General features: G+C 38.8%; 1 protein-coding gene across 5 annotated transcripts in view; it reads right to left on the bottom strand.

Annotated features, from left to right (window-relative positions):
• LOC122800880 (LIM domain containing preferred translocation partner in lipoma) overlaps window positions 1-24,725 on the bottom strand; it is a 3,822,027-nt gene that overhangs the window by 293,075 nt on the left and 3,504,227 nt on the right. For all 5 annotated transcript variants that reach the window (XM_044070213.1, XM_044070214.1, XM_044070215.1 and 2 more), the window contains one exon: window positions 23,716-23,894. In XM_044070213.1, coding sequence (XP_043926148.1) covers window positions 23,716-23,894 — 179 coding nt within the window. The remainder of the gene's footprint in view (window positions 1-23,715; window positions 23,895-24,725) is intronic.

Raw genomic sequence — 24,725 nt, 5'->3', positions numbered from 1 at the left:
AATGTCTCCATGTGTTATAAGGTTATAGCAACAGGATATTCTGAGCTTTAAAAGTTTGTTTATAAGCTTTATATAGTCTTTGTCTTTAGGATTATGTTTTTTGGCTGTACAGGGGTGGTATTTTATAGAGGGTGGTATATTCGGTGTGTTGGGGAAGGTAAAGTGTTTGGTGTTATGTGTGAAGTTGTGGGTGCCTTTTTGACCATTTGGGTAGTGAATACCATGGTCAAGTGTTTGTTCGTAGGCAGTGAGATGGTAAAACAGAAACAGTATAGGCATTTAATAATTAGTGTTTTTTTGCTTGTTTGCATTTTGATAGGGGCGGGCCAAATTTGATGGCTGACTGTGCTAACAGGGTGTGGAAGAATGAGAGAGAAGGAAATGGGTTAAGGGGGCAGGGTTGCTCAATGATGTGTGAGGTGCTGATTGGTACTTAGCAGGAGGGGAGTGGCAAAGTTTGTTTTAAATTTAGCACTAGTGGGGGCAGGTGAAATTTGGGGGCAGGGAGGGGAACGGAGCGAGCCGAGCATAGCGAGGGTGAGCGGAGCGGGGCTAACACTGACTCGGAGAGTTACCTTGGGCTTTTGGTTGGGTTTGCATGATTGTATGTAAGCAATATTTTTAGCTGTACTTTAATTTGTTTTATTCTTTTTTAATTTTACACCAATTTTCAGGCTAATTTTAATTGGATTCTAGGGGTAAACTAGCAAATGTAGTCAATAAGGAGGAAACGAAATTACTTTACCAAATTAAAAAGGGACTGGAACACTGTGTGAGTGTAAGGCTGATTCAAAGTAGTATAGCCCAATCTAGTGGCAATTGTCTAGATCCATTCACTGTTATTGTGCATACACCATTAAGCCTCAACAGTTTACAAAAACTAAATTGTAGTTCACCTATTACAATTGAAAAGCTGGAGGGAGTCAGGTTCTTGCTTCCCAGAGGTTTTACTTAGTTAAGATAGCCAGCTTCAGTGGAGAAGGTAGAAACTGCTTTATGCAGTGAATCCCAAGTGGGGGGTCACTCAGGAAAGAAACCCGTGCAAATTGAAAAATAAAGGTAAATAAGGCAGAATTAGTGCAAAGGTTACACGAATGTAAAAGGCAGAGCATGCAAGGAATTGAGCTGGAGAGTAAAATTAATTACATTGCATACATTATAATTAAAATTGATTATAGTGCATACAGTATCAGCTCTGTAAAACCACTAACGGCAGTAACATACAGTCTCTAAGTCCAATGATAACAGCTGTATACTTCAGTGAATACACACAGGATATAATGCACAAAGCAAAAGTATGGCTGTTTTAGGACAATAATTCTAGAGCAATGTTATTCAGTATGAACTAACAGTAACGTGAAAAGCAATTATAAAGTCCAGCCTGTAAGTCTTCTAAGTACAGTAGCATGCCATAGGAATGCTTCCAAATGTAATCAGAACATGAATGACCTCTGCAAAACAGTTAGCAGGATGCCTGTCAGATATTCAACAATTAAAATCTACCTTCATAGGAGTTCTGAACAGCAGTTACAGCTTAGCACCATCAAATACCTCAGTAGTTAACAGTAATAACCAAATAAATCAGCAGCTAACAGTAATAAGAGGACAGTAATGCAAAGTAACTTACTTGCTGTACAGGCACAACAAACAGAGGGGTAGGGAAGGTACAACAGCTACAGGATGAAATGAATGCGAGTCAGGTAGTACAGAGTTTGATTAAAGATGGCACCCTAGGAGGGGGTTGACTAATGAAGATAATCAGGGGGTGGGGGTGGGAGTGGCAGATACGGAGAATGGAGAAGACAGCAGTCAGGACAGGATTAACCAGGAACTTATGGATCCCTCCCTCACAGGGAGAAGGTCTGAAAAACTATCAATGCAAGGTGAGGACCGACTCTGAGGGTTATATCTTGGGCTTTTGGTTTGGTTTGTATGATTGTATGTAAGCAATGTTTTTGGCTGTACTTTAATTTGTTTTACTCTTTTTTAATTTTACACCAATTTTCAGGCTAATTTTAATTGGATCCTAGAGGTAAACTAGCAAATGTAGTCAATAAGGAGGGAGCGAAATTACTTTACCAAATTAAAAAGTAAATGCTTGGGACTGGAACACTGTGTGAGTGTAAGGGTGATTCAAAGTAGTACAGCCCAATCTAGTGGCAATTGGCTAGATTCCCTTCACTGTTGTTGTGCATACACCATTAAGCCAAGTAGCTGATTTTTTTCACTGTTACGTCTATCTATCTGAAATGATGCATGAAGCATAGAAGGGAAAGCATTCCTGTTAAAAAAAATCTGGTATCATGACATTTAATGAAGCAGACATGGTAGAAATGTACAACATTAAATCATGCCAGACTAAAGTACAGTTGTGTAAAATCTTAACATAACAGTGGATGTCCTTCTCTTCCCTGTTGCAGTAGTCCTAACATTACAGATCCCCTGCCAAGGGTGGCCTGACGTCTGGTCAGTATACCAAAACCTTTAGGTTCTTTTAAGGTTCGCAGTAAACCATGCATATGCTTTTCGCTTAGAGTAGTCCATAAACGTGATGTCCGGATGTACCATCCTCAGAACTGAGAGCCCCAGCAGGAATGCTAGCCCAAGGAAAAAAGAGGTAGACAGTACATCCAGAACCAGGGGAGGTGGGAGGGAGTGAATACTGCAACAGTGAAGAGAAGGACATCAACCATCATGGTAAGATTTTACACAACTGTACTATGTCCTTCCATCTCATTGTTGCAATATTCCTAATACTAGGGTGACTGCAAAGCTCAGAAAGAAACTTGAGAGGAAGAAAGTCCAGCAGAGCCCTCTAGAAAGCCATGAAGAATGGTCCTAGCAAAACCAGCTCTAGCTCTGGAGATTCCATCCAACTTGTAGTGCTTTGTAATTGTATGCACAGAAGTCCAGGTAGTTGCCTCAAGAATGGTGTTTGTACCAAAACCTATTCTAAGCCTTAACAGAACAAGGAAGGCTCTTAACATAAAAGGAATAAGAAAAAGAAATTGCTTTTGAGATCCAAGAAGGAGTTGTTTGGATTCAGCCAATCTTAAGCACCTAGGATGAACCAGATAGTCAGACAGCACCTGGTTTATCTGGAAAGGAAGGCTTCTGAGCATGTGGGGTCTGAGTACAGTTGGTCAAGAGAACACTCCTACCCCCAATCTTGCCTTTAGGAGTAGGATAAGACTGCCTTATAAAAAAAGATGGTTTAGTAGGATAGTTTCTCTGGAACTTAGGCACTGGAGAAACAAAAAATATACTTCAGATCCTGTAACTCCTTGCCTTTCTCCTGCATGGACTTAAACAAATCAGCTGCATCAGCACCAAACAAACATTTATTGTCCAGAGGAGCATCCATCAACTTACCTTAACATCATCAGGCAGCGGTGGAAGCTGCAGCCAGGAATATCTCAATACATTGCCAGAAGCAGCAGCCCTAGAGGAAGCATCTGCTGCATCATAACTACATTTAATAGAATAGTGAGCTACCTGGGAAGAATCCCCTAACAGAGAAAAGGCAGAAGTCTTACTCTCAGAATCAGGAAGGTCATAAATAACCTGACAAACTTGAGACAGGAGAACTAAAACATATCTTAGGTTCATAGGTGTGTATTAGGCTAATGGCCCTGGACCCTTTACAAGCCTAGCCCATAGGATTACCCTGGCATCATGCCACCCGACCTTAGTTCCCAGTGCCTCTGTCGAGTAGAGCCACTGGAGTGATCCCCGGGGTGAATTTTCTATTTCCCATCCACTCATCAAGATTTCTCTTGAAGAGGGCCAGTGAGGCACTCCGCTTGACATGTATAGGAAGTCTATTCCATAGGCATGGGTAGTCTCTGATTTATGAACCTGTCCCTCCAGCTTGTTCTGTTGATTGTGGTAACGAGGTTGAGGTCTCTGGAGCATGTAGTGTGGAGGGACTGGGATTTCTTTAGATGTAGCATTTCTAACAGAGCTGGGTTAGACATGGCTTTGTAAGTCAAGCAGAAATTGCCTCAAAACAGGCGATATGAGACAGAGAGTAGTTGGAATTTTTTGAGTCTTTCTATATAGGTCAAATGTTTAAGGCCCAGGATCCTCTTTGTGAGGTACTTTTGCAGCTTCTCCAGTTGTTGCAGGTGTCTAGTGAGGTACATGCCAAATGGGGCATTGTACTCGAAGATTGGCCTAATGAGGGAAGAGTAGTGGGAGACAATGACCTCTTTCTTCCTATATGCTAAACCCTTTAGTAATGAGATGTGCCACATAGAAGGACCCTCTGACCACAGTGGCAATGTGGTGATTAAAAGAGAGGTTGCTGTCAACCTATGTTCCCAGATCTCTTATAATGCCTTCTGTGTTCAGTGGACTACCATAGATATGGTAATTCATGGGAACCAGGTTTTTCCCAAAGGGGATGACAACACATTTTTTGACACTGAGCCTAAGGCCATTGACATATAGGTCTGATAATTAGCCCAAAACACTGGAGTGGCTGAAGTATAAACCTTTTTACACAGCCTTTCCACTGTCCTAATGTCCTTATCAGAAGGAAGAAGCTTAGTATAAGGCAGTAACTTAGAAGGCTTGGATGCCACGGATACCACTGAAGAGTCAGCAATTTACAGTCTTCAGGTACTTTATAAAAATGATCTGGTTTATTAGGAGCAGGAGGTCAAGAATCTGTATCCTGAGAAACAGAAGAAAAAGCATCCAGTAAAGTAGCCGAAACAGGAGGATCTAGATGACTCCATTTGAACGAGCTCATAATACCTCCTCTGCACCTCCAGAGGGGAAGGAATCTCTGTAGAATAAGCCAAAGATTCCTCATCCGAATCCTCCTCTTCTACAGAGGAATCCTGATCCCAAGATCTCTTGAGAGGGGAAGATGATCAAGGAGGAGTTGGAACAGAAACCCCCGAGGGGACTTCAAAGCCACAGGGGGATTAAATAAACCCTGTGTAAAACTCTGCCATTCACTTTGAGAACTTTGGGACCAGACGAAACATGATTTGTCTTTTGCTTCTTTTTTAAAGGGATGTCTGCCTTATGAAAAGTAGAAGCCTCTCACGTTGGCCTACACACAATAATTGTAGTTGGGACTTCCTCCCTCAACAGTATCTGAAGGACCTCCTAGGCACTTCAGAGATAATCAGCTGTGGTTCTACCTGAATCTCTGAAAAAGATGCCTGCAGGGCCTCTAATGACATATGAGTAGTCAGATCCCTGCTGGCTTCCAAAACAGTTACAGCAGAAGAATCCAAACTATGAACCAGGCAAACCTCTGGGCTTTCATCAGCCTCGAGATAGACGTCTGATATATGAGGTTCAGCCGAAGAATCTGACCTAACTTTTTTTTGACAACTTCTTTGAAGACAACTGATTCTCAGGCCTGGAAGTACCCTCCATAGCATCTTTAACCAAAAGTTTGAGATGCTGTTATTTTTTAATAACTATCGAGGGATGAAACAGGACTTCGTAAAGTCTTAGGTACAAAAGCCTGATAAATACTGCAGGAAGCATGGACGTGAGAAGCCCCTAAACAAAACAAGCACTGCTCATGACAGTCTTTATGAGGAATCTATCTCCCACACTGGCATTTACCCTTTATGGATGACATGAAACCCCAGAAAAACAGAAAAACAAGAACCAAAAAGAAAAAAAAAAAACACAATAGGGCACTTATCTGAACAGCTAGGTACACCCGCAAACGGCTCGAGTGATAAGACCGACAGAGCTGACGTTCGGACTGGCAGCAAAGAAGTTCTGAGGATGGTACGTCCAGACATTACCTTTAGGACCTATGCTACGCAAGAAGCATACTTGTGACGTATGGTGTACCTTAAAGGAACCTAAAGGCTTTGGTATACTGGCTGAACGTCAGGCCTGCCCTTGGAAGGGGATCCCTAATGTTAGGAATACTGCAACAGTGAGATGGAAGGACATTTATGGGTGGCAGAGAAAAGCAAAAATTATGCAGTAAAAGCTTATTATTATTCAAGCAATTGCATGCTGATCTAAACCTTTACAAAAGGACCAGAAGAAGCCACAGCCCTGGTAGAAAGGCTTTTCCCATGAAAGGAGTAACAAAAAGAAATGGCTTTAGAGATCCATGAAGAAATGGTTTGCTTGGAAACAGTCAAACCTAGACATCTGGGAAGAAAAACATCCAAAAAAAAAAAAAAACATCCAGATCTAGTGAGGTCATTGTTCCCCTGTACTCTTCACTTATCAGACCAATGATAGAGTACAATGCCCCATTCGGGATGTATCTCACCCGACATCTGCAGCAATTGGAGAGACCCCAAAGGTTCCTCACCAAAAGGATAAAGGGACTCCAAAATCTGTCATATGCTGCCAGATTGAAGAAACTCCAGCTCTATTCAGTCGCATACCGTCTGCTCAGAGGTGACATGTGCCTGACATACAAGGCCATGTCCAGCCCAGAATTAATGGTCATGCTCCACCTCAAAAAATCCAAATCCACCAAAACCACTAGAGAAAGCGATTTAAACCTTAGCACGGATATAAATAGGATGTGCTGGAGGGATAGATTTATCACTCAGAGACTCCCTATGCTGTGGAATAAAATCCCGGTCCATGTGAGGCAGAGCACCTCGCTGACTCTGTTCAAGAGAAATCTAGACCTGTGGATGGGAGATCGTAGGTTTACCCCAGGAATCATCTCTGTGTCACTGCTGGACAGAGGCACAACAAACTAATGGGCACATTATTTTTTCATATAAGGGGTGGCGTAAGCCACAAAAATTTGGGCTAGGCTTATAAATGCCTTAGGGCAGATAGCCTAGTATATACCTATGAACCTATGAACCTAAAAGAAACAAAACTTTGCTCAGACTTGCGAATTGCCTTAGACTTATCCAAATAATACCTGAGCTGTCTATGCAAATCCAAGGGGTGAAGAACCTTTTCACTAGTACATTGCGAAGAAGGAAAAAAGGTGGACAAATTAATAGATTGATTGAGAGACAATTCATTAACCACTTTAGGCATAAAAGAAGGATTAGTACAAAGACACACCCTTTCCCTATGAAAAATCAAAACAAGGAGGAACAGCCATAATGGACTGAAGCTCAGACACTCTCTTAGCTGAAGTAAGGGCCAAAAGAAGAACAGTCTTCCATGTACAATGCTGCAAGGAAGCTGAAGGTTGAAAGGGAGAATGAGACATTTTTTCAAGAACAAAATTAAAGTCCCAGGAAGGAAGAATAGGTTGCCTGGGAAGCCTAATTTGAAGGACACCTTTAAGAAATTGTTTGACCTCAAACCTAGAGACCAAAGGAGGAATCAAAGGCAGACAAGCAGAAATAGCTGAAAGCTGAGTTTAATTGAAGAATATGCCAACTCAGCAAGGAGCAATTCACACAAACAAGAAAGAACAACAGGAATCTCCACATAAGGTGGATCCTCATTACAAGCAAGGCACCCGATAGAAAATCTCTTCCCTTTGGATGCACATGTTTTCCTATTAGATGGTTTCCTAGCCTCCTGCAGAACCCAAAGCACGTCCTCAGGAAAAAAAAATGGCTAAAAGAGATCAAAAACCTATCACTCACAGTGTAAGTTGAAGAGTGGACAAGTGAGGATGGATGAGAGACCCCTTATCTTGTCTGAGTATGTCCACCCTGTGTGGTAACTTTTAGGGATTGCCCTTGGCTAGGTGCAGAATAAGGGGCAACCAATACTGCAACCAGTAAAATTTTGGGGGAGTCTTGTTCTGTCTTGAGCAGGACCCTCAGCATGACGGAAAGAGGAGGAAAGGCACAGAGAAACATCCTATTCCAAGAAAAAGATAGGGTGTCCGCCTTCCATGCCAGAGGACTGCAGACTCTGGTGCAAAAAAGAGGAAGTTGTTTGTTCAGAGGGGAGGCAAAAAGGTCTACCTGAGAGTACCTGACTTGTGGACAGTGTCAAAAAAAGACATCTCTGTGAAGCATCCACTTGTGAGCTCCTGTTATGGACCTCCTCATACAGTCTGTCACAAAGTTTTGTTTTGAAGGAATATAAACAGCCTGAAGAGTCACCTAATATTGGACAGCCAGATCCCAAACTTGAAGAGCTAGTCTGCACAGTAGGGACCATGTTCTCCTTTGCTAGCTGATGTACCACATCATTGTGGTATTTTCTGTAAAGAGTCTAAAAGGCCCTGGAAGAATAAGAGTATTAAAGACTTGAACAACAAGGAGGAGAGCTTCCATCTCCTTGATGCCGTCTGACAAATGGGCCAAAGACCCCAAACCTTGACAAGGCTGAAAAAAATCATCCCAACCTTCATCTGAGGCATCCTAGAAAGTTCCTGAGAGGGGACTGGTGTCTGAAAGTGAAGCCCTGGATTGAGAGACAGCTGATGAATCAACCACTGAAGCTCTAGTTTGAGGCATGAAAGAACAGGGACTATAAAGTATAAAGGATAACAGTGTTGAAGCCATACTGACTTTAGTAACTACTGTAGCTTCCTCATTTGGAGTCTGGCAAGAGGTAGCACAGGAATGGTGCAAGCCATGAATCCCAGAGCCCTTAGAAATTCTCTGGCTGTAACTGAGACCTGAAGAAGGGAATGAAAAAAGGCAATTAAAGCAACAGCCTTGGGGGTGGCAGGGAAGCCAGGATAAGAATGGTCTGGAGCCTGTAACAGAGAAAAACATGATCCTGAAAAGGAGTCAGGAAAGATTTCTGGAAATTTATCATAAACCCTAAGCTTTGCAAGAGGAAAACAGAATAGTGAAGGTGCTGAAGCAAGGTCTCTCATGAGGAAGTCTGAATGAACATGTCATCCAGGTAAGGACATATCCGTATCCCTCTCATCCTGCAAAAGGTAATCATAGGAGTGAAGCATTTGGTGAAAACCCTTGAGGCAGTAGAGAGGTCAAAGGGCAAAGCAGACAACTGAAAATGCAAAGAATGAAGAAATGCAAATATGTTATGAAATGGGGCTGAATAGGGATGTGAAGATAAGCATCCTTGAGACCCAGAGAGACCGGAAACGCCTGAGGAAACAGAGTCTGAAAGTACAGCATCTGAAAGGAAGGGATATTCAGAAATATGTTGAGCCTAGAAAGGTCCAGAAAAGGCCTCCAGGTGCCTACTTTCCTGGGAACCAAAAACATTCTAGAATAAAACCCCTTCCACTCCTGAGGAGCGGGGACTGTTTGGATGGTGCCTAGAGACAAAAGACCTTGAAGAACATCCAGAAAGAAAGGCAGCTGTTCCTGAGAAGGTTTGGGAATGCCCAGAAAAGGTGGAAGGGATTTCCACACCATGAAGTATCCCTGATGGATGACTGTAGAATCCAAGAATCCTGACTGATTCTTAACCAACTCAGAAGAGACAGGGAAGGTTGAAGAGATAAAGGGACCTGACTTAGGACAGATGAAAGGATATAGTCAGAAAGAACCTGGCTTGCCTTGAAAAGCAGGTATCTGACTAGTGGGAGTCTGAGTAGACTTAGCAGAAGGACTCTGTCTGGAACCTTTCTTACCTTTTGGCAAAACTTTCTATGAATAAAAGCAGACTTAGGGGGATAATTCCTCTGAAACTTAGGAATAGGAGAAACAAAATATGCTTTAATTCCTGCAAGGCCTTGTCCTTGTCTTGAAGTGATTTAAAAAGCCCAGCAGTAGCAGAACCAAACAATTTTTGTTATCAAGGGGAAGCATCAAACAATTTAGTCTTAATATCATCAAGTAAAAGTTAGAGGCAAAGCGAAGAGCAGCACCTCAACAGAGAATCAAAAGCAGCAGCTCTAGAAGAAGCATCAGCTGTATCATAACTACATTTAATAGAATGGCAAGCCACTTGTGAAGGGAAGCCCAACAAGGAGAGGGCCAAAACCTTCTACTCAGAATCACAAAGGTTAGAGTCAACCAGGGAGGCATAAGAAAGAAGCGCTAAGACATATCTTGTCATATGGGTCTAATAAATAATAGCGTGAAAGGCCAAGGTAGCAGCAGTATGTAACTTTTTGTCCAGCTTTTCCATAACCCTACTGTCCTTAACAGAAGGAAGTAGTATAGTAGAAGGCAAGAGCTTAGAAGGTTTGTCTGAAGTGATGGACACAACACAAAGAGGTCAGCAAATGGGCATTTGTAGAGCAACTTACATTTATCAGGCACCTTATAAAACCTATTGTAAACCAAAAATATGACCAGCAGACAGTGGAGACCAAAATAAATATATAAAATGTATCAAACAGACCAGTTTTGGCTTGTATTAACACAAAGCCTTTATCACATTGATATAGGCTTTGTGTTAATACAAGCTAAAACCGGTCTGTTTGATACACTTTATATATTTATTTTGGTCTCCACTGTCTGCTGGTCATATTTTTGGTCTACAATAGTGTTTTAGGACCCTGCAGATGCCTTACTTGCAGAGGCTTTCTTTGGGACCTTATAAAATCTGCCAGTTTTTTAGGGCTGGAGGTTGGGAATCAGAAGCCTGAGAAGCTGCTGAAAAATTATCCAACAGAGCAGCCAGGACCACAGGAAAAGCAGAGGGCTTGGTGACTCCATCTGGAGGAACTGTTATCTTTTCTGGATGAAAGAAACCTGAGAACAATCATACAAGAGATGGTATCCACAAAATTGAGTTCCTCAAAGGAAGAATCCGGGCTAATGGAATCTTCCTCCTCAGAACCAAAGTCCAATGGAGAAGCAGTCTGAGAGGCGTATGTCAGGGATTCTTTGCCCAAATCCAAGTCCTCATCTGAGGAGTTCTTCTTCCTAGGCCTCTTGAGTGGAGTAGAAGACCAGGGAGGAGCAGGATGAGTGCATTAAACAAACCCTGGGTAAAATCCTGCCATTCATGCTGGGAATCCTTAGGAGGAGAAGAAGAGCTGTATTTTGTTTTCTGTCTCTTATTTAAGGGGGGGGGGTCAGCCCTAAAGACCTTAGGAGGTTCGGACCCTTGCTGACATTCTATGTAGCTGGAATCTCCTTCTAAACAAGAAACTGTGGAACAACCCCCTCAGTCCTTCTAAAATGATGAGCTGAGGTCCCCCCTCAACATCTGTAACAGACGTCTGCAGATCCTCTGAGGACGTGCGAGAAGTTGGACGCATGCCAGTCTCCGATGCTGTCAAGGCAGAGGAATGGAACAGACGGACAATCCTACAGGCTTTCACCAGCCTTGAGAGAGAGATGTCTGGGGAAGGTGGCACTGCAGCCGAATCCAACCTAGCTTTTTTGTTGTTCTTTGTCTTAGAAGATGGCTGACCTTCGGGATGGGAGGATTCCACCATAGCATCATGCACCAACAACTTTTGATTTTCCAGGTAGATAAACAGGAGGAGAGATGACTATGTAGGGTTTTTGGGACAAATGTTTGACAAATCAAGCAGTTAGTATGGTTGTGAGAAGCACCCACACAAAAAAGGTCTTATTGGGAATCTGTCTCCCACACTGACAATTTCCCTTTCTGGATGACATGTAAACTGACAAATCAACATAAAAAAAAGAGATAATAAGAAAACCCAGACACGGCACTTATCTGACAATGGCTTGGTCACAGACGAAGGAATGTGCAGACCGACAATCAAAAATGGCGTTTGGACTGGCAGCAAAGTAGTTCAGACATATGTGCATCCTTATGTCACCTTTATGCCATAGACCGTGAGTAGAGAACATATATGTGACATACAAGGTCCTTAAAATCCTTAGGCTTTGGTATACTAGACAGACGCTGGGCTAACCTTTAGTGAAGAATACTGCAACAGTGATATGGAAGGACATCAATCAGTGCCATCCAGTTTACTAGACAACTTGGGAACAGAAGTATACTGCTAGCCCTTTATTTCACATCACACATGCACATACACTGTTCACTCATATCTAAGGAAAACTTGGAGCCACCAATCCACCACTTGCATGTTTTTTGGATCTAGGAGGAAACTGAAGCACCCATAGCAAACCCAGAAAAAGTCAGGAAGGACATGCAGACTCTGCAGAGAAGACAACCAAGTTGAGAAGTCAGCTACAGAACCACTTGCTTTACAGCAACAAAGCTACTCACTGTGCTACCTTTTTTCTCTTATGTGTGTGCACGAATATAATCTAAAAGTTGTTTCTTTAACACGACCCTAACTCTTAAAAATGTTCAGAAATTATTTGTGAAAAATTCCAAAGTTATTATGTTACTCCGCAATTCAATCCCATATTTTTTTCAGAAATAACATATTACTTTATAATCCAACAAGAATGTCACAGGATATCTTCTCCTTGAAAAGAACCAGACACCAGGCAGAGTAAGGTTATAAGCGCTTTTGTTCCCTTTACTCACACTCAGTACAAACGGAACTTCATCAGATACAAAAAACTTATACACTTCCCCCCTTTTTATATACAATTCAATTAGTTAAATGCACCAATCATCATATCAATCAATTAAGTAAAATGAATTGAATATCCCCTCATATTTAAAAAGCACATACATGTGTATGTTAAAGTGTTACATAATGTTTTCTTTTCTAAATATATATATATATATATATATATATATATATATATATATGTATATGTCACATTTTCCTGTAAAAAAACATATTGATATACCCTATATGTTTTCCTAATTATTAAAAAAATCATATCTCCCACGTCTACTCTATTAAAGAAATTTTTTTTACAAGAACAGTACATATATTAAATCTTTCCATATTCAACCATATATAATATTTCTATCTATTCTCATCAGTTGAGACTTTTGCTGACTTTTCCTGTACTGGGGCATTTCAAGAAACTGTTGTTGATGAACTTTTGGGGAATAGAGACAATGCAAATGGACTGAATACAATAAATGAAAGTTCCAGCAACAGCAGTACCCTATTGCTACAGTATGATGTAGAATGTGATGATCTACTTAACGAAGAAAGTTTTAAAGAATTGTACAATAATTTTAAGGAAAACATGGAAAAGTATTGTGTTGAATCCATGCATGAAATGGTTTGTGATGAATTTGTGGGGAAAAAGCACAACACAAGTGTACAGAACATAACAAATGAAAGTTTTAGTAGTGGTAATGCAACATTTTTACAGCATTATTTTGAATGTAATAACATGCCTAATGAAGCAATTTTTAAAGAAATGTACAAATATACTAGTACTACTATAGGAAACTACAATGACAATAATGAAAATGAAAATGTTAGTATCTTTGAATACAAGGGTCTTACAATTTACAATTATAGTGGGATCACATTAAATAACACTTATGGAGAACTGTTTGTGAAAGGGTTCAGTTTTATCCCCAAGAAACAGAACCATAGGGTCAACACAATTTTAGACATGAAGATGTTTGCAAGGGCCATAAACTTAAAGTTGGTAATGGAAAACGGAAGGGAGAGTGAAGAAACTAGGGTGACTTTAAAAAGGAAAAGCACTTACAACCCCCCCCATTACCACCAGTGGCCCTTTTTGAAAGACTGAATGAGATAGAATATAGGAATTTAATAGGTAATAGGACCAAACAGATCAACCAAAATTAAACAAAGGATGAACAAAAAGCACTAACAGAGTTAATGAGGAACCAAGAAATAAGAGTAATGAAGCCCGATAAAGTTGGAGGGGTAGTCATAATGAATCATTATGACTACACCACTAGAATGATGAAACACCTGAATGATAGTTCCTACTTTAGTGCAGCATCACTGAATGAGAATAACATCTTTAATACAAGACTAGATATGACCCTGGTAGAACTTTTTCAGGAATATACATTCAGTGAAGATGAGGTGAGATACTTAAAGGTTAACAATCCTGTAACTCCAGCCTTCTTTGGGATCCCCAAAATACACAAGTCATTAGGGGACCCACCGATGAGACCCATAGTGGCAGGAGGTGGGAATAAAACAGAACCTTTAGTGAAGATGTTAGATTTTCAGTTAAAGGGATTTTTTGAGGACAAAAAAACATGTCTTGAAGGATTCTTAGCATTTATTGTAGTGTATGGCAAAAAATGAGTTTAAAGAAGAAGTAATCTTTCTGATTATGGATGTCAGGGACCTTTTTCTCTGTATCCCACATAAAGAAGGATTGGAATATTTTCAGGAAGCACTAAGGGAAGGAACTAGATTTTCATGGGACATAGTGTATGTCTTGGCTACCCTTATGGAACTGGTTCTGAAAAATAACTTTGTATGGTTCCAGGGGTAACACTTTAAACAAACCCAAGGGGTAGCAATGGATGCAGCAATAGCACCAGTGTTTGCTAATATTATCCTCTGGTATTGGGAAACCAAATTTGTGTTAAACTCAACGTTTAGGAAGAGCATTTATAGATACTATACATTCTTGGACGATATTCTAATATTGTGGGAAGGTGGGCTTGATGAGGCAGATGATTTTTTGAAATACATCAACGCCAGTACTGTTTTTTTAAGTTTTACCAGTAAAACTGAAAAAGAAGTAGTAAATTATCTGCATATCCACCTATATAAAAATAGAAGGGAAGGATGTTATGAATCATGTATATATAGGAAGCCTACCCACTCGAAGAGTTATCTGCATTTTGAGAGTGACCACCCTTTTTGGCAAAAAAGGAATTTGGTAAAGGGTCAAATGATTAGAATATCAAGATTAACAACGGATGACAACAGGTTCAGGGAACAAATAGTAGAATTAAAGGCTAAGCTCAGAGTGAGGGGTTACCCAACCAGTGTTCTTGAAGGACATGAGAACTATGTAACAAGTAGGAGAGATGATTATCCCCCACTATTGAAAAAACCTGAGAGTTTGTTGAGTGTTAAGAAGACAGAAGAAGTAAAAACTTGCTGTGTGTTAACATACAATCAGGATAGTTTAGAAGTCTGTAAAATGGTAGAAAAGAACTGGAATTGTGTTTTGGGGGCATATGGAATAACAGAAAAAACTGGGTAATAAACCAAAAATAGTGTATAGAAGGGGACCCAATATTAAGAACATATTCGAAAGGAAGAAGGACAAGGATAGGATTCCACTAGGTAATATGAGTAACTGCAATGGTTGTAGGGAATTTAGGTATATATATGAAAGTAGGAACATAGTGACAGAAGGTCACAATAAAATAATTCCAGTAACAGGGAACTACAACTGCAACACGAAAGGAGTAGTTTATGTGGCCTTGTGTCAGCTATGCTGTGCATACCACATAGGAAAAACGGAAAATAAGTTAAAAAAGAGAATTTACCAGCATATCTAAGCAATTAAGAGACACGATAAAACCAATGCCCTGTTTAGATACAGCATATGTTGCAAGGATTTTAAAAAATTCCTCTTCTGTGTACTGGAAAAGCAAGTAGATTGGGGGGGGGGGTAATTGGACCTGTTTATTTAGAGTACAGGGAAACATTTTGGCAGGTTTTGTTAAATGCCACTGTCTTCCCTGGAATTAACAATGTAATTTCCCTGAGAAGCTTGCTTCATTTAAAGGCAGATGTGATTAGATAGAAATGTTATATATGATTGAATATGGAAAGATTTAACATATGTACTGTTCTTGCAGAAAATTTTTCTTTAATAGAGTAGACTAGGGAGACAATGATTTTTTTTTTAAATTAGGAAAACATACAAGGTATATCAATATGGTTTTACAGGAAAAAAATATATATACATATATATATATATATATATATATATATATATATATATATACACATTTTTAGAAAAGAAAATATTATATAACACTAACATACACATTCATGTACTTTTTAAATAGGATGCCATATTCAATTCATTTTACTTAATTGATTGATATGATGACTGGTGCAATTAACTAATTGAATTGTATATAAAAAGGGGGGGGGTAAGGTTTTTGTATCTGATGAAGTTCCGTTTGTATTGAGTGTGAATAAGGGGAACAAAAGTGCTTATAACTTTACTCTGCCTGGTGTCTGGTTCTTTTCAAGGAGAAGGTATCCTGTGACATTCTTGTTGGCTATATGCTTTTGTGTGACTTTTTGATTACTGTGGATATTACTTTATAAGGTAGCCACATGTTTAATATTTTTAGCTGTCACTTGCCTAAGAGCAGTACTGTTAACAGTAGGATAACATGCAGAGCATCTGTACCTTTTTGCAACCTTTGTTCCCAGAGTCATATTTGACTCAACAGGCCTGAAACTCTTAACTTTATTTATTTAACATTTGTTAACTGGGAAAGTCTGACTTGGAAGGAAGCCAATTTTCAGCGGAGGCCCGGGTTGAAATGCTCCAGATGCAGGTCTTTGTAATGTGGAAGGAAACCGAAGCACCCAGCGGAAACCTCTATGAGCGCAGGGAGGACATGCAGACTCCGCACAGAAGGCACCCAAGCCGAGAATTGAAGTGCAGAACCTTTTGCTGTGAGGTGACAACACTACCATTGCACCACTGTGCTGTTAAATGCATCACTGTCTCACAAAAGCACACTGTTACCTAAATCATCCAAAATAAAAAAGAAGGAAAATAATTCACATACTTTTCCTGTTATAAAGGTGATTTGCAATTTCCCAAGTTCTTTGCTTTCCTGGTGCTTTTAAAGTAAGGCAGACCCCACTCATTACTAAACTAAGATTTCATGAAGAGTTGAGCTCAGAAAGAAACTGTGCTCATGCTCCTGAGATTGTTGTTGTTATATTATTATTGCTATTATTATTACTAAGAGCTGTAATCTCATGGCAATTTCTTGCTTCACTGCATCTTCTCTCATCTCTTAATATCATTTATCTCCTCCTGTTTTCTTTGTAAGAAATGCTTTCAGTCATGATTTTGCAAACAAACAGCAAGGCATAATACTGTCAGTTAAGTACTTATAAACAGCAATCAAGGTGCAAAATGTAATGACTACCTTTTATGTAACCAAAATCAGCCTCAGTACAATGCATAATACAGTCCACTGTAGTACATCACAGATTTTAAGACATCTATCCGAAGTACACTTTTAATTAAAGATGGTATCATACTTTCATGCAATAGTTGGGTATGAGCAGGTTCTCCTTATCAATAAACTGGATAATCTGGATCCTTACTAATGAAATGGAAAAGCAGGCAGGCAGGGTCAGAATTACAGTAGGTCAAAGAACAAGTAGTGTTCCAAAGCAATCAGAATATCTGGTTACCTTTACAAAAACACAGCAATGGAATTCAAAAAACAGTTGCTCCTTTCAGCTTAATATACAACAAGAAATCTAATAACAGAAACAGTCTTTGCCACATTTGACAATCTGTCTTCAAACTTTCTTTCCTGTAAACAAATATGTACTAATGATTAAACTCATTAGGGGAGCATTTGTTCACAGTTTCCTGTCATCAATTTTTCTGCTGAAGATCATCTGACAAACCTATTAATTGGATACTGCAGCTTTCATGCAAAAAATTTTTCTGTCGTCAAGAAAACTTTTTTTTAGCCTAGAATTCTCTAAATATTCCATCTGTTTTCTATGTACACAGAGTCCAATGATTTTTTTTCTTTTAGACATATTTACTGATATTCCTCTCCAGTTGTGGTACTATTGGCCAGCCTGTCTACAAAGTTTGCTAAACATTACTGCTCCCCACAGTGTCTTCTCCCTGTTACAGAGCACTAATGTTCTGATATATACCTGAATATACAAAAGAGATCAGGAAGACTTGAACAAGGGGGTCAAGGAATGGAGGTAGGCATATATAGTGCATATAAAAAGTGCACACACCCCTGTTAAAATACCATTTTTTTGTGATATAAAAAAATAAGACCACAATAAATCATTTCAAAATTTTTCCCACCTTTAATGTGACCTATAACCTGTACGATTCAATTGAAAAATAAATCTGTTAGGAGAAAAAATATAAAAAGTAAATCATGTACAATAAGCTGGTTGCATAAATGTGCACACCCTTAAACTAATACTTTGTTGAAGCACCTTTTGCTTTAATTACAGCATTCAGTCTTCTTGTGTACACACCTGCCATTAATTAAAGAGACTGATTAACCCCAAATACAGTTCAGCTGTCCTAGTAGGATTTTCCTGACATTTACTCAGTTGCCTGCTACAACAAAAGCCATGGTTCGCAGAGAGCTTACAAAGCATCAAAGGGATCTCATTCTTGAAAGCTATCAGTCAGGAGAGGGGTACAAAAAATTTCCACATCATTAGATATACCATGGAACACAGTGAAGACAGTCATCATAAAGTGGAGAAAATATGGGACAACAGTGATGTTGCAAAGAACTGGGAGTTCCTCCAAAATTGATGAAAAAGACAAGGCTAAAACTGGTCAAGGAGGCTGCCAAGAGACCTACAGCAACACTGAAGGAGCTGCAGGAATTTCTGGCAAGTACTGGTTGTGTACTACATGTGATAATCTCCCATATTCTCCATATGTCTTTCCTATGGGGTAGGGTTGCAAGACGGAAGCCTTTTCTTACACAGAAAAACATCCAGGCCTGGCTAAAATTTGCAAAACAAGACATCAAATCTCCCAAAAGCATATGGGAAAATGTGTTATGGTCTGATGAGACCAAGGTTGAACTTTTTGGCCACAATTCCAAAAGATATGTTTGGCGCAAAAACAACACTTCGCATCACCAAAAGAACTTCATCCCCACGGTGAAGCATGGTGGTGGTAGTATCATGCTTTGGGATTGCTTTTCTTCAGCTGGAGCTAGGGCTTTAGTCAAGGTGAAGGGAATTATGAACAGTTCCAAATACCAGTCATCTTTGGCCCAAAACCATCAGGCGTCTGCTAGAAAGCTGGACATGAAGAGGAATTTCACCTTTCAACACGAAAATGACCACAAGCAAAATAGCTTCACCAGAAGAAAATTAAAGCTTTGGAATGGCCCAGCCAGAACCCAGGTCTAAATCCAATAGAAAATCTGTGGGGTGACCTGACGAGGGATGTGCACAAGAGATGCCCTCATAATCTGACAGATTTGGAGCACTTTTCCAAGGAAGAGTAGGCAAATATTGCCAAGTCAAGATGTGCTATGCTGATAGACTACTACCCAAGAAGACTGAATGCTGTAATTAAATTAAAAGGTGTTTCAACAAAGTATTAGTTTAAGGGTGTGCACACTTATGCAACCAACTTATTGTGTGTGTTTTATTTTTTATATTTTTTCTCCTAACAGATTTGTCTTTCAACTGAATTGTACAGGTTATAGGTCAAATTAAAGGTGGGAAAAGTTTTGAAATGATTTATTGTGGTCTCATTTTTTATATCACAAAAACCTGGCATTTTAACAGGGGTGTGTACACTTTTTATATCCACTGTACAGATGAAAAGAGGCAGATGGCAGTAAGCCTTCTGAATGAAATTGTACTATTCTTAAAGCCATCCACTGTACCTTTATGCAGATTTTAATGTTGTGCGAAAGCATAAGAAATGTAAGTCTTTACCTAAAGGTAATCAAATTATTTGTTTTGTTGTTTTAATTATTTGTAGCAAGGCTGTCGCTAAATAAACAAATAAATAAGAGACCAGTTTGGAAAGAATCGCATTAGACAGGTGAAGGTGGAGAGAAGAAAACGTTAACAAAACAGAGGTTGAAAAGAACAGAAAGTGGACAGTCAGTAAAGTGAACAGCAGCAAGAAAAGCAGTGCAAGAAGGCTGAGAGAAAGAAAGCAGTGAGGGGAGAGGGTACTAAACATAAAGGACATGGAGAAGGCAAGTTAAATATGGTGGAATAATGGAGAACAGTGTCAGACAGAAAGACTAAGGAAAGAAGGATAGCAGGAAGTAGTTTGGTTCATGTGGTACCACAGGCAAAGAACCATATTTTGCAGAAAATGATTTTGGTGATATGCTTGAAGGAATGTTTGGAGCGTGTTGATATGATTATGCAGCTGAATTTTTTCACAGATTGACAAAATAAAATGAAAAGATTGAGTTTACAATACTTACTCCTCACAGGCAACGTTCACACCATGGAAGAAAAAAAGTGAGACCAGTGTAGAGGAATGCACCACACAAATTGTGTATTAGGTGCAGAACATTTTCATTCTGTACAAAACATTTATGGATAGTTTTCAGTAGTACCTGTACCAAACGGTACTGAAGCTCAACAGATGACTACCTTCTAAAATTCAATTGCTTTTCTCAAGAATTATGCACAAAGCCTAAACAATATGGGGGAAAAAGTCCAAAATCAAAGCAAATGTTTGTTCTACAAAATTCTCAGACAGCTGACAGACATGCCTTATAGGTCTCACAGTAATAAGATGAAGAGAGTGGCCTGGTTGTAAAATGTAGGATAACTGTGGAAATGACAGAAAGGGAAAATGGTACATTCTCACCCAAGAGACTGAGAACTTTGTCTCTGTTAGCTTAAAAATCACTGGACTGAAGCCTGAGTGAAGCCAGTGTCAGAAGGGCAGACTAACAGGAGATGGTGATGGTGATCACTAGTGTCAAAGTCCTTTGAACTTGTCATGGACGTCCACTGAAGACATTAATCTGATAAAGTTGTGAAGCATGAATACACAGTCTCTCTGCCACAGCCTTGTTTGCTTCAATGCTAAGAAAAAGACAAACAGGACTAAGGGATTTCGGGAGACAAAGAAATTGGGATGCATGGAATTGTATAGCAGCTTCAGCAGAATGCCAGTCAGGTGAATTTTTGTGATGTCAGAGAATGGACAAGCCTTTAGTAAAGGTTTGGTGGCAGCATATCTACTTATATACAACAGGTTTAGAATTTCTGAGCGAATTTCTTAAACAGAGTTTAGAGGCTTGAAATCCTACTTGCAGACATAATAGTAGTTCTAGGGACAACGGTTTTAAAAGTGTATGCTAAATTTTACTGCACTACCTTAAGGTTTGCAACTGGGTATATATGACAGGCCAGCAAAGGTCTGACCAAATGGAGTAATTGGATGACAACCAGAAATGTTTGGAATTGCTAAAGTCAATTGCTTGGCATTTTGTGAAATACTATTTCTTACACACGATCTACACATTTTTTAGGTTTCTCCATTCTTTGAAGTACATTAGGTAAACCATCATACTTGTTTTACTCTTTCCAAAATATATTTCTTTAGAGACATCTGTGTTTTGATATCAAAACTAATTCAAGACGGTGACTTACATATGAACTTGTTTATATGTGATGGAGCAAAGTTTTTTGGAAACAGAGAGATACTAGTCATTAAAGTATTCCACTGCCGTATCCTCCTGAAGAAATCTGAGTGTTTCAAGTAGTAGTATTGAAAAGATAGGTACCAACTTTTTAGTGTTGTAAGAAGATGAGTAATGGTACACATATTTTTACTGACATTAGTTAGCAAAAGATGGCAGTGCCTTGTGTGGTGACTTGGAGCTCTGGCAAATCACTGCAGTTCATTATATCTGAGATGCTGAACAAATCCACACAATTCAAAGTCTACTTTGTATTCCTTTATTTTGAATTCAAGCAGAATTCAAGATCATGATAATCATCCCCATGGTACAGAGTTAAAGTCTTCAAACTTTCTGGTAATGATTGTTGTAAGGCATGGATGCCAGTGTGTCTGGCTTCCCTGATCTCATACGTATTTTGTGATATTCTGCAGTGCAAGCATTTTACTGTGACTTACATTTTAGTATACTCTGACATAACTCTGCAAAACTGTTCACTGTTGCACTTTTTTTTTGCATGGAAAATTAATAAATAAAGCATGGCATGTTACCAAAAAAGATAATGCTTTAACCTATAGATGCACCTACATAAATATATAATGAATGCATCATACAATTAAAGGAAAAATACTGTACTTAGGCTAAGATTCAACCTGTTTTGCAGCACTTTACCTGAGTTAATGTTACTAATGTTTACAATCTTTCAGTATAAAAGTTTCTTAACTAAAAATACCAGTATGCATTTTTCAGATCTGATACTTAGTAATGAAACAAAACAACCTTACAGGTAGACCCTCTATGGAACATTAGGCTGAGTTGGGGTTTAAATACCTCCCTTACTTAGACAAGCCCTTAAATATATACTATCAAGTTTCTGACCCTTTTGATTACCCTGCCATTCAAAATTTTCTTCAACAGACTTGCATAATGTGTCAGAAAAAAAAACATTCTACTCAGAAACAAGACATGCACTGGGAACCCATAATTCAGTCCCATGCAAATCTTACACAATTATACAAATATAAATTAAAAAAAGTTTATGTTTGTATTAAGACCGTATCAGGCAACAGCAATAATAATCTGAAAGACTGCAGAAGCATTGTTTTATCTGTAGACCTGAAAAAAAGATTTCTCTCTCGGGCTTTGTAGACATTTTTTTCTGAGTAGCAGACAGGTAGACAATTCCAGTACACCAGATTTTTTAAGGGGTTTGAATTTCCTTTCCCGGTTCTGTCACAAACAAACTTACTTTTTATTTTAATCCATTCATCACCTTTACCAACCTGCTACAAAGGGCAAGTCCCGGACAAAACAAGTCTTCCTGGTTGGAGGACATTAATATAAACTACCTAGATATTTAACTGTTCCAGGGGGGTGAGATATGGGCAAGTTGAGTGTTTCTTCTTTGGCATGTCATGTTTATATCACTTATACTAGTTTTAGTTTTGCCCATTTTGTTTCAATCAATCACATTTTGCATTAATTTGGAGTACCAACAGAACTTCAGGCTATTTAGAAGTAGTCACCAAGATAATTCCACTAGCTCATTTACCATAAGGCATACTTCACTGGTTAGATGCATTACTTAAATACCTGCTCCATAAGTACATCTTATGCATAATGAAAAAATGCATGACAAGAATGTAGCACATTTGGGAAGACATATATTACTTAAAATAAATGTATTGCCTACTTATTACAATAGGGTCAAACCACAAGCATTACACCTAGAGGAGAGAATATCTATATCTTTTTATTTTCACAGAGGACTGATAATACAGTTATATATACATCAGAAAATATTTGATCCTGAATTATTGCTTTCACTTTGGAATTCTATGTACAATCACACAGTTTGCAAGAATAAGTTGATGGAGCTCATCGCCCCGAGTAATGATGTGGACAGGAATGCATCATCCAAATGAAGTTTGCCACATTGCTAGTTCATAATCTGAGAAGTTGCATTTAGACAGAGCCTATAGTATTCTGGTGGGGGCAGCATGTTCTTGAATAGTTCTGTCTCAATTTTCACTCAACATTAGATGAGCAAATAAAAGTAAAGTATAACCGACTGGCTGTACTGATGATGCGTGGACATGGATTGCAAAATTCACAAATGGCTTGATTTGATTCAGCATTTAGTGCACTTTTGTTTTTTGACAGTAATAGTTACTGATAGAACAATATCTGTTATGGGACCAAAGCTAAACTTTCTGAACAGCAGAAGTCTCTGACCTACAATGCCCTCGGTAGTGTAGAAAAATGAGAACTTTTGTACTGGTTTAGAACAATTTTACGTTGGAGGTTTATTCAGTAATACTGAAGTGCAAAGCATTACACTTTGCATCTTGAGGATGGCGACAGCCAGTAACAAGCCAGTGTATTTGCTCCATTAAAGTATGCACATAAAAACTAGAGAACCCAAACTCTACAGACCTTTTCAAACTCAGCATTACCTATTTGTCCTAATATCTAAAATGACTCAAACCCAGTCTTTAAACTAATACTGTACAGTGTAATTTACTCTGAAGCATGTGTGTTATCACTAAAAGCACTGCAGTTATACTTGCAAATCTTAATTTTGGTTAAATAACATTTCCAAAAAAAGGCAATCCATAATCACATGTAATGCAGAAACAGAAAAAATAATCCTAATCTTACTTGTGGAAGTCTTCAATGCAGTGGATCTGGCTGGCTGCATCCACAGTAAATGGAATCCCATCCAAACTGCGGTGACACACAACACAAGTAAAGCAGTGGGGATGGTATGGCTTTCCAGTTGCTCTGAGGATCCGTTCCATGATTGGCTTAGAGCAAACATTGCACTTCTCTAATGTACTCTGCAAACAAATATAACATTGCATTTATAACACTAACTTTAGAAAGCAGCTGCAAAACTGAATAGTATGTGCAAGTTAACTATATTGAATGCACTGCAACATGTTTCAAAGACTTAATTAATATATACTTGTGATGGTACTAGATTTGATCAGTCATTCAACTGTGTTCCCACATATTTATTATTTCCATAATAGAAAGAAATAACATTTCCAGGAAACCCCTCACTATGAAAAATTTAAGCCTCAGCAAATGTAAACAGGAGGCTTTTCAGGAAAAGAACCCAAGATGTCTCTGACAAAAGCAATAATAGTATTTACTACATGAGTTTAATACAAAATTGTAAATAAAATTTCCCTAATGCTCAATGGCATCCCCTCTTCTTGCGTTAAAGAGTGAATTGGCTTACACACTGCAGAGACAGTACAGGTATTAATGAAGGGACATCTAAGTAGTGTTGTTTTGGAAATATGGTTTAAAAATGCTGAATTTTAAAACATTTACTAGGAAACACTCTCTAAATTAAATGCCCACATAGTTTAGGTAGCTAGTAACATTTTGCACAAAATTTTAAGAATACTTTTCGTATAGCGCCTATGTTTTTTTTTTTCAATAAACATCTTTATTAAATTATCACTTAGGCAATCTTACATTTATATAAATGAAAAAAAAACATTGACACCACTTTAGTTGTAACCATTATACATCACAGACACCATTAAAACAACTGTAGTTGCAAACATTATACATCACTTATAATCTATCCAGTCATTATCAGTTAAGCATTATATGGCTCATTCAAATCCTGCCTTTTAAATCTCGTTCCTGCTCTG

The sequence above is a fragment of the Protopterus annectens genome, chromosome 4.part1, assembly GCF_019279795.1.
Source record: "Protopterus annectens isolate FY-2018-M chromosome 4.part1, PAN1.0, whole genome shotgun sequence".
Taxonomy (NCBI): Eukaryota; Metazoa; Chordata; order Ceratodontiformes; family Protopteridae; genus Protopterus; species Protopterus annectens.
Note: the sequence above shows the minus strand (reverse complement) of the source record. Positions and strands in the feature narration are given on the sequence as shown.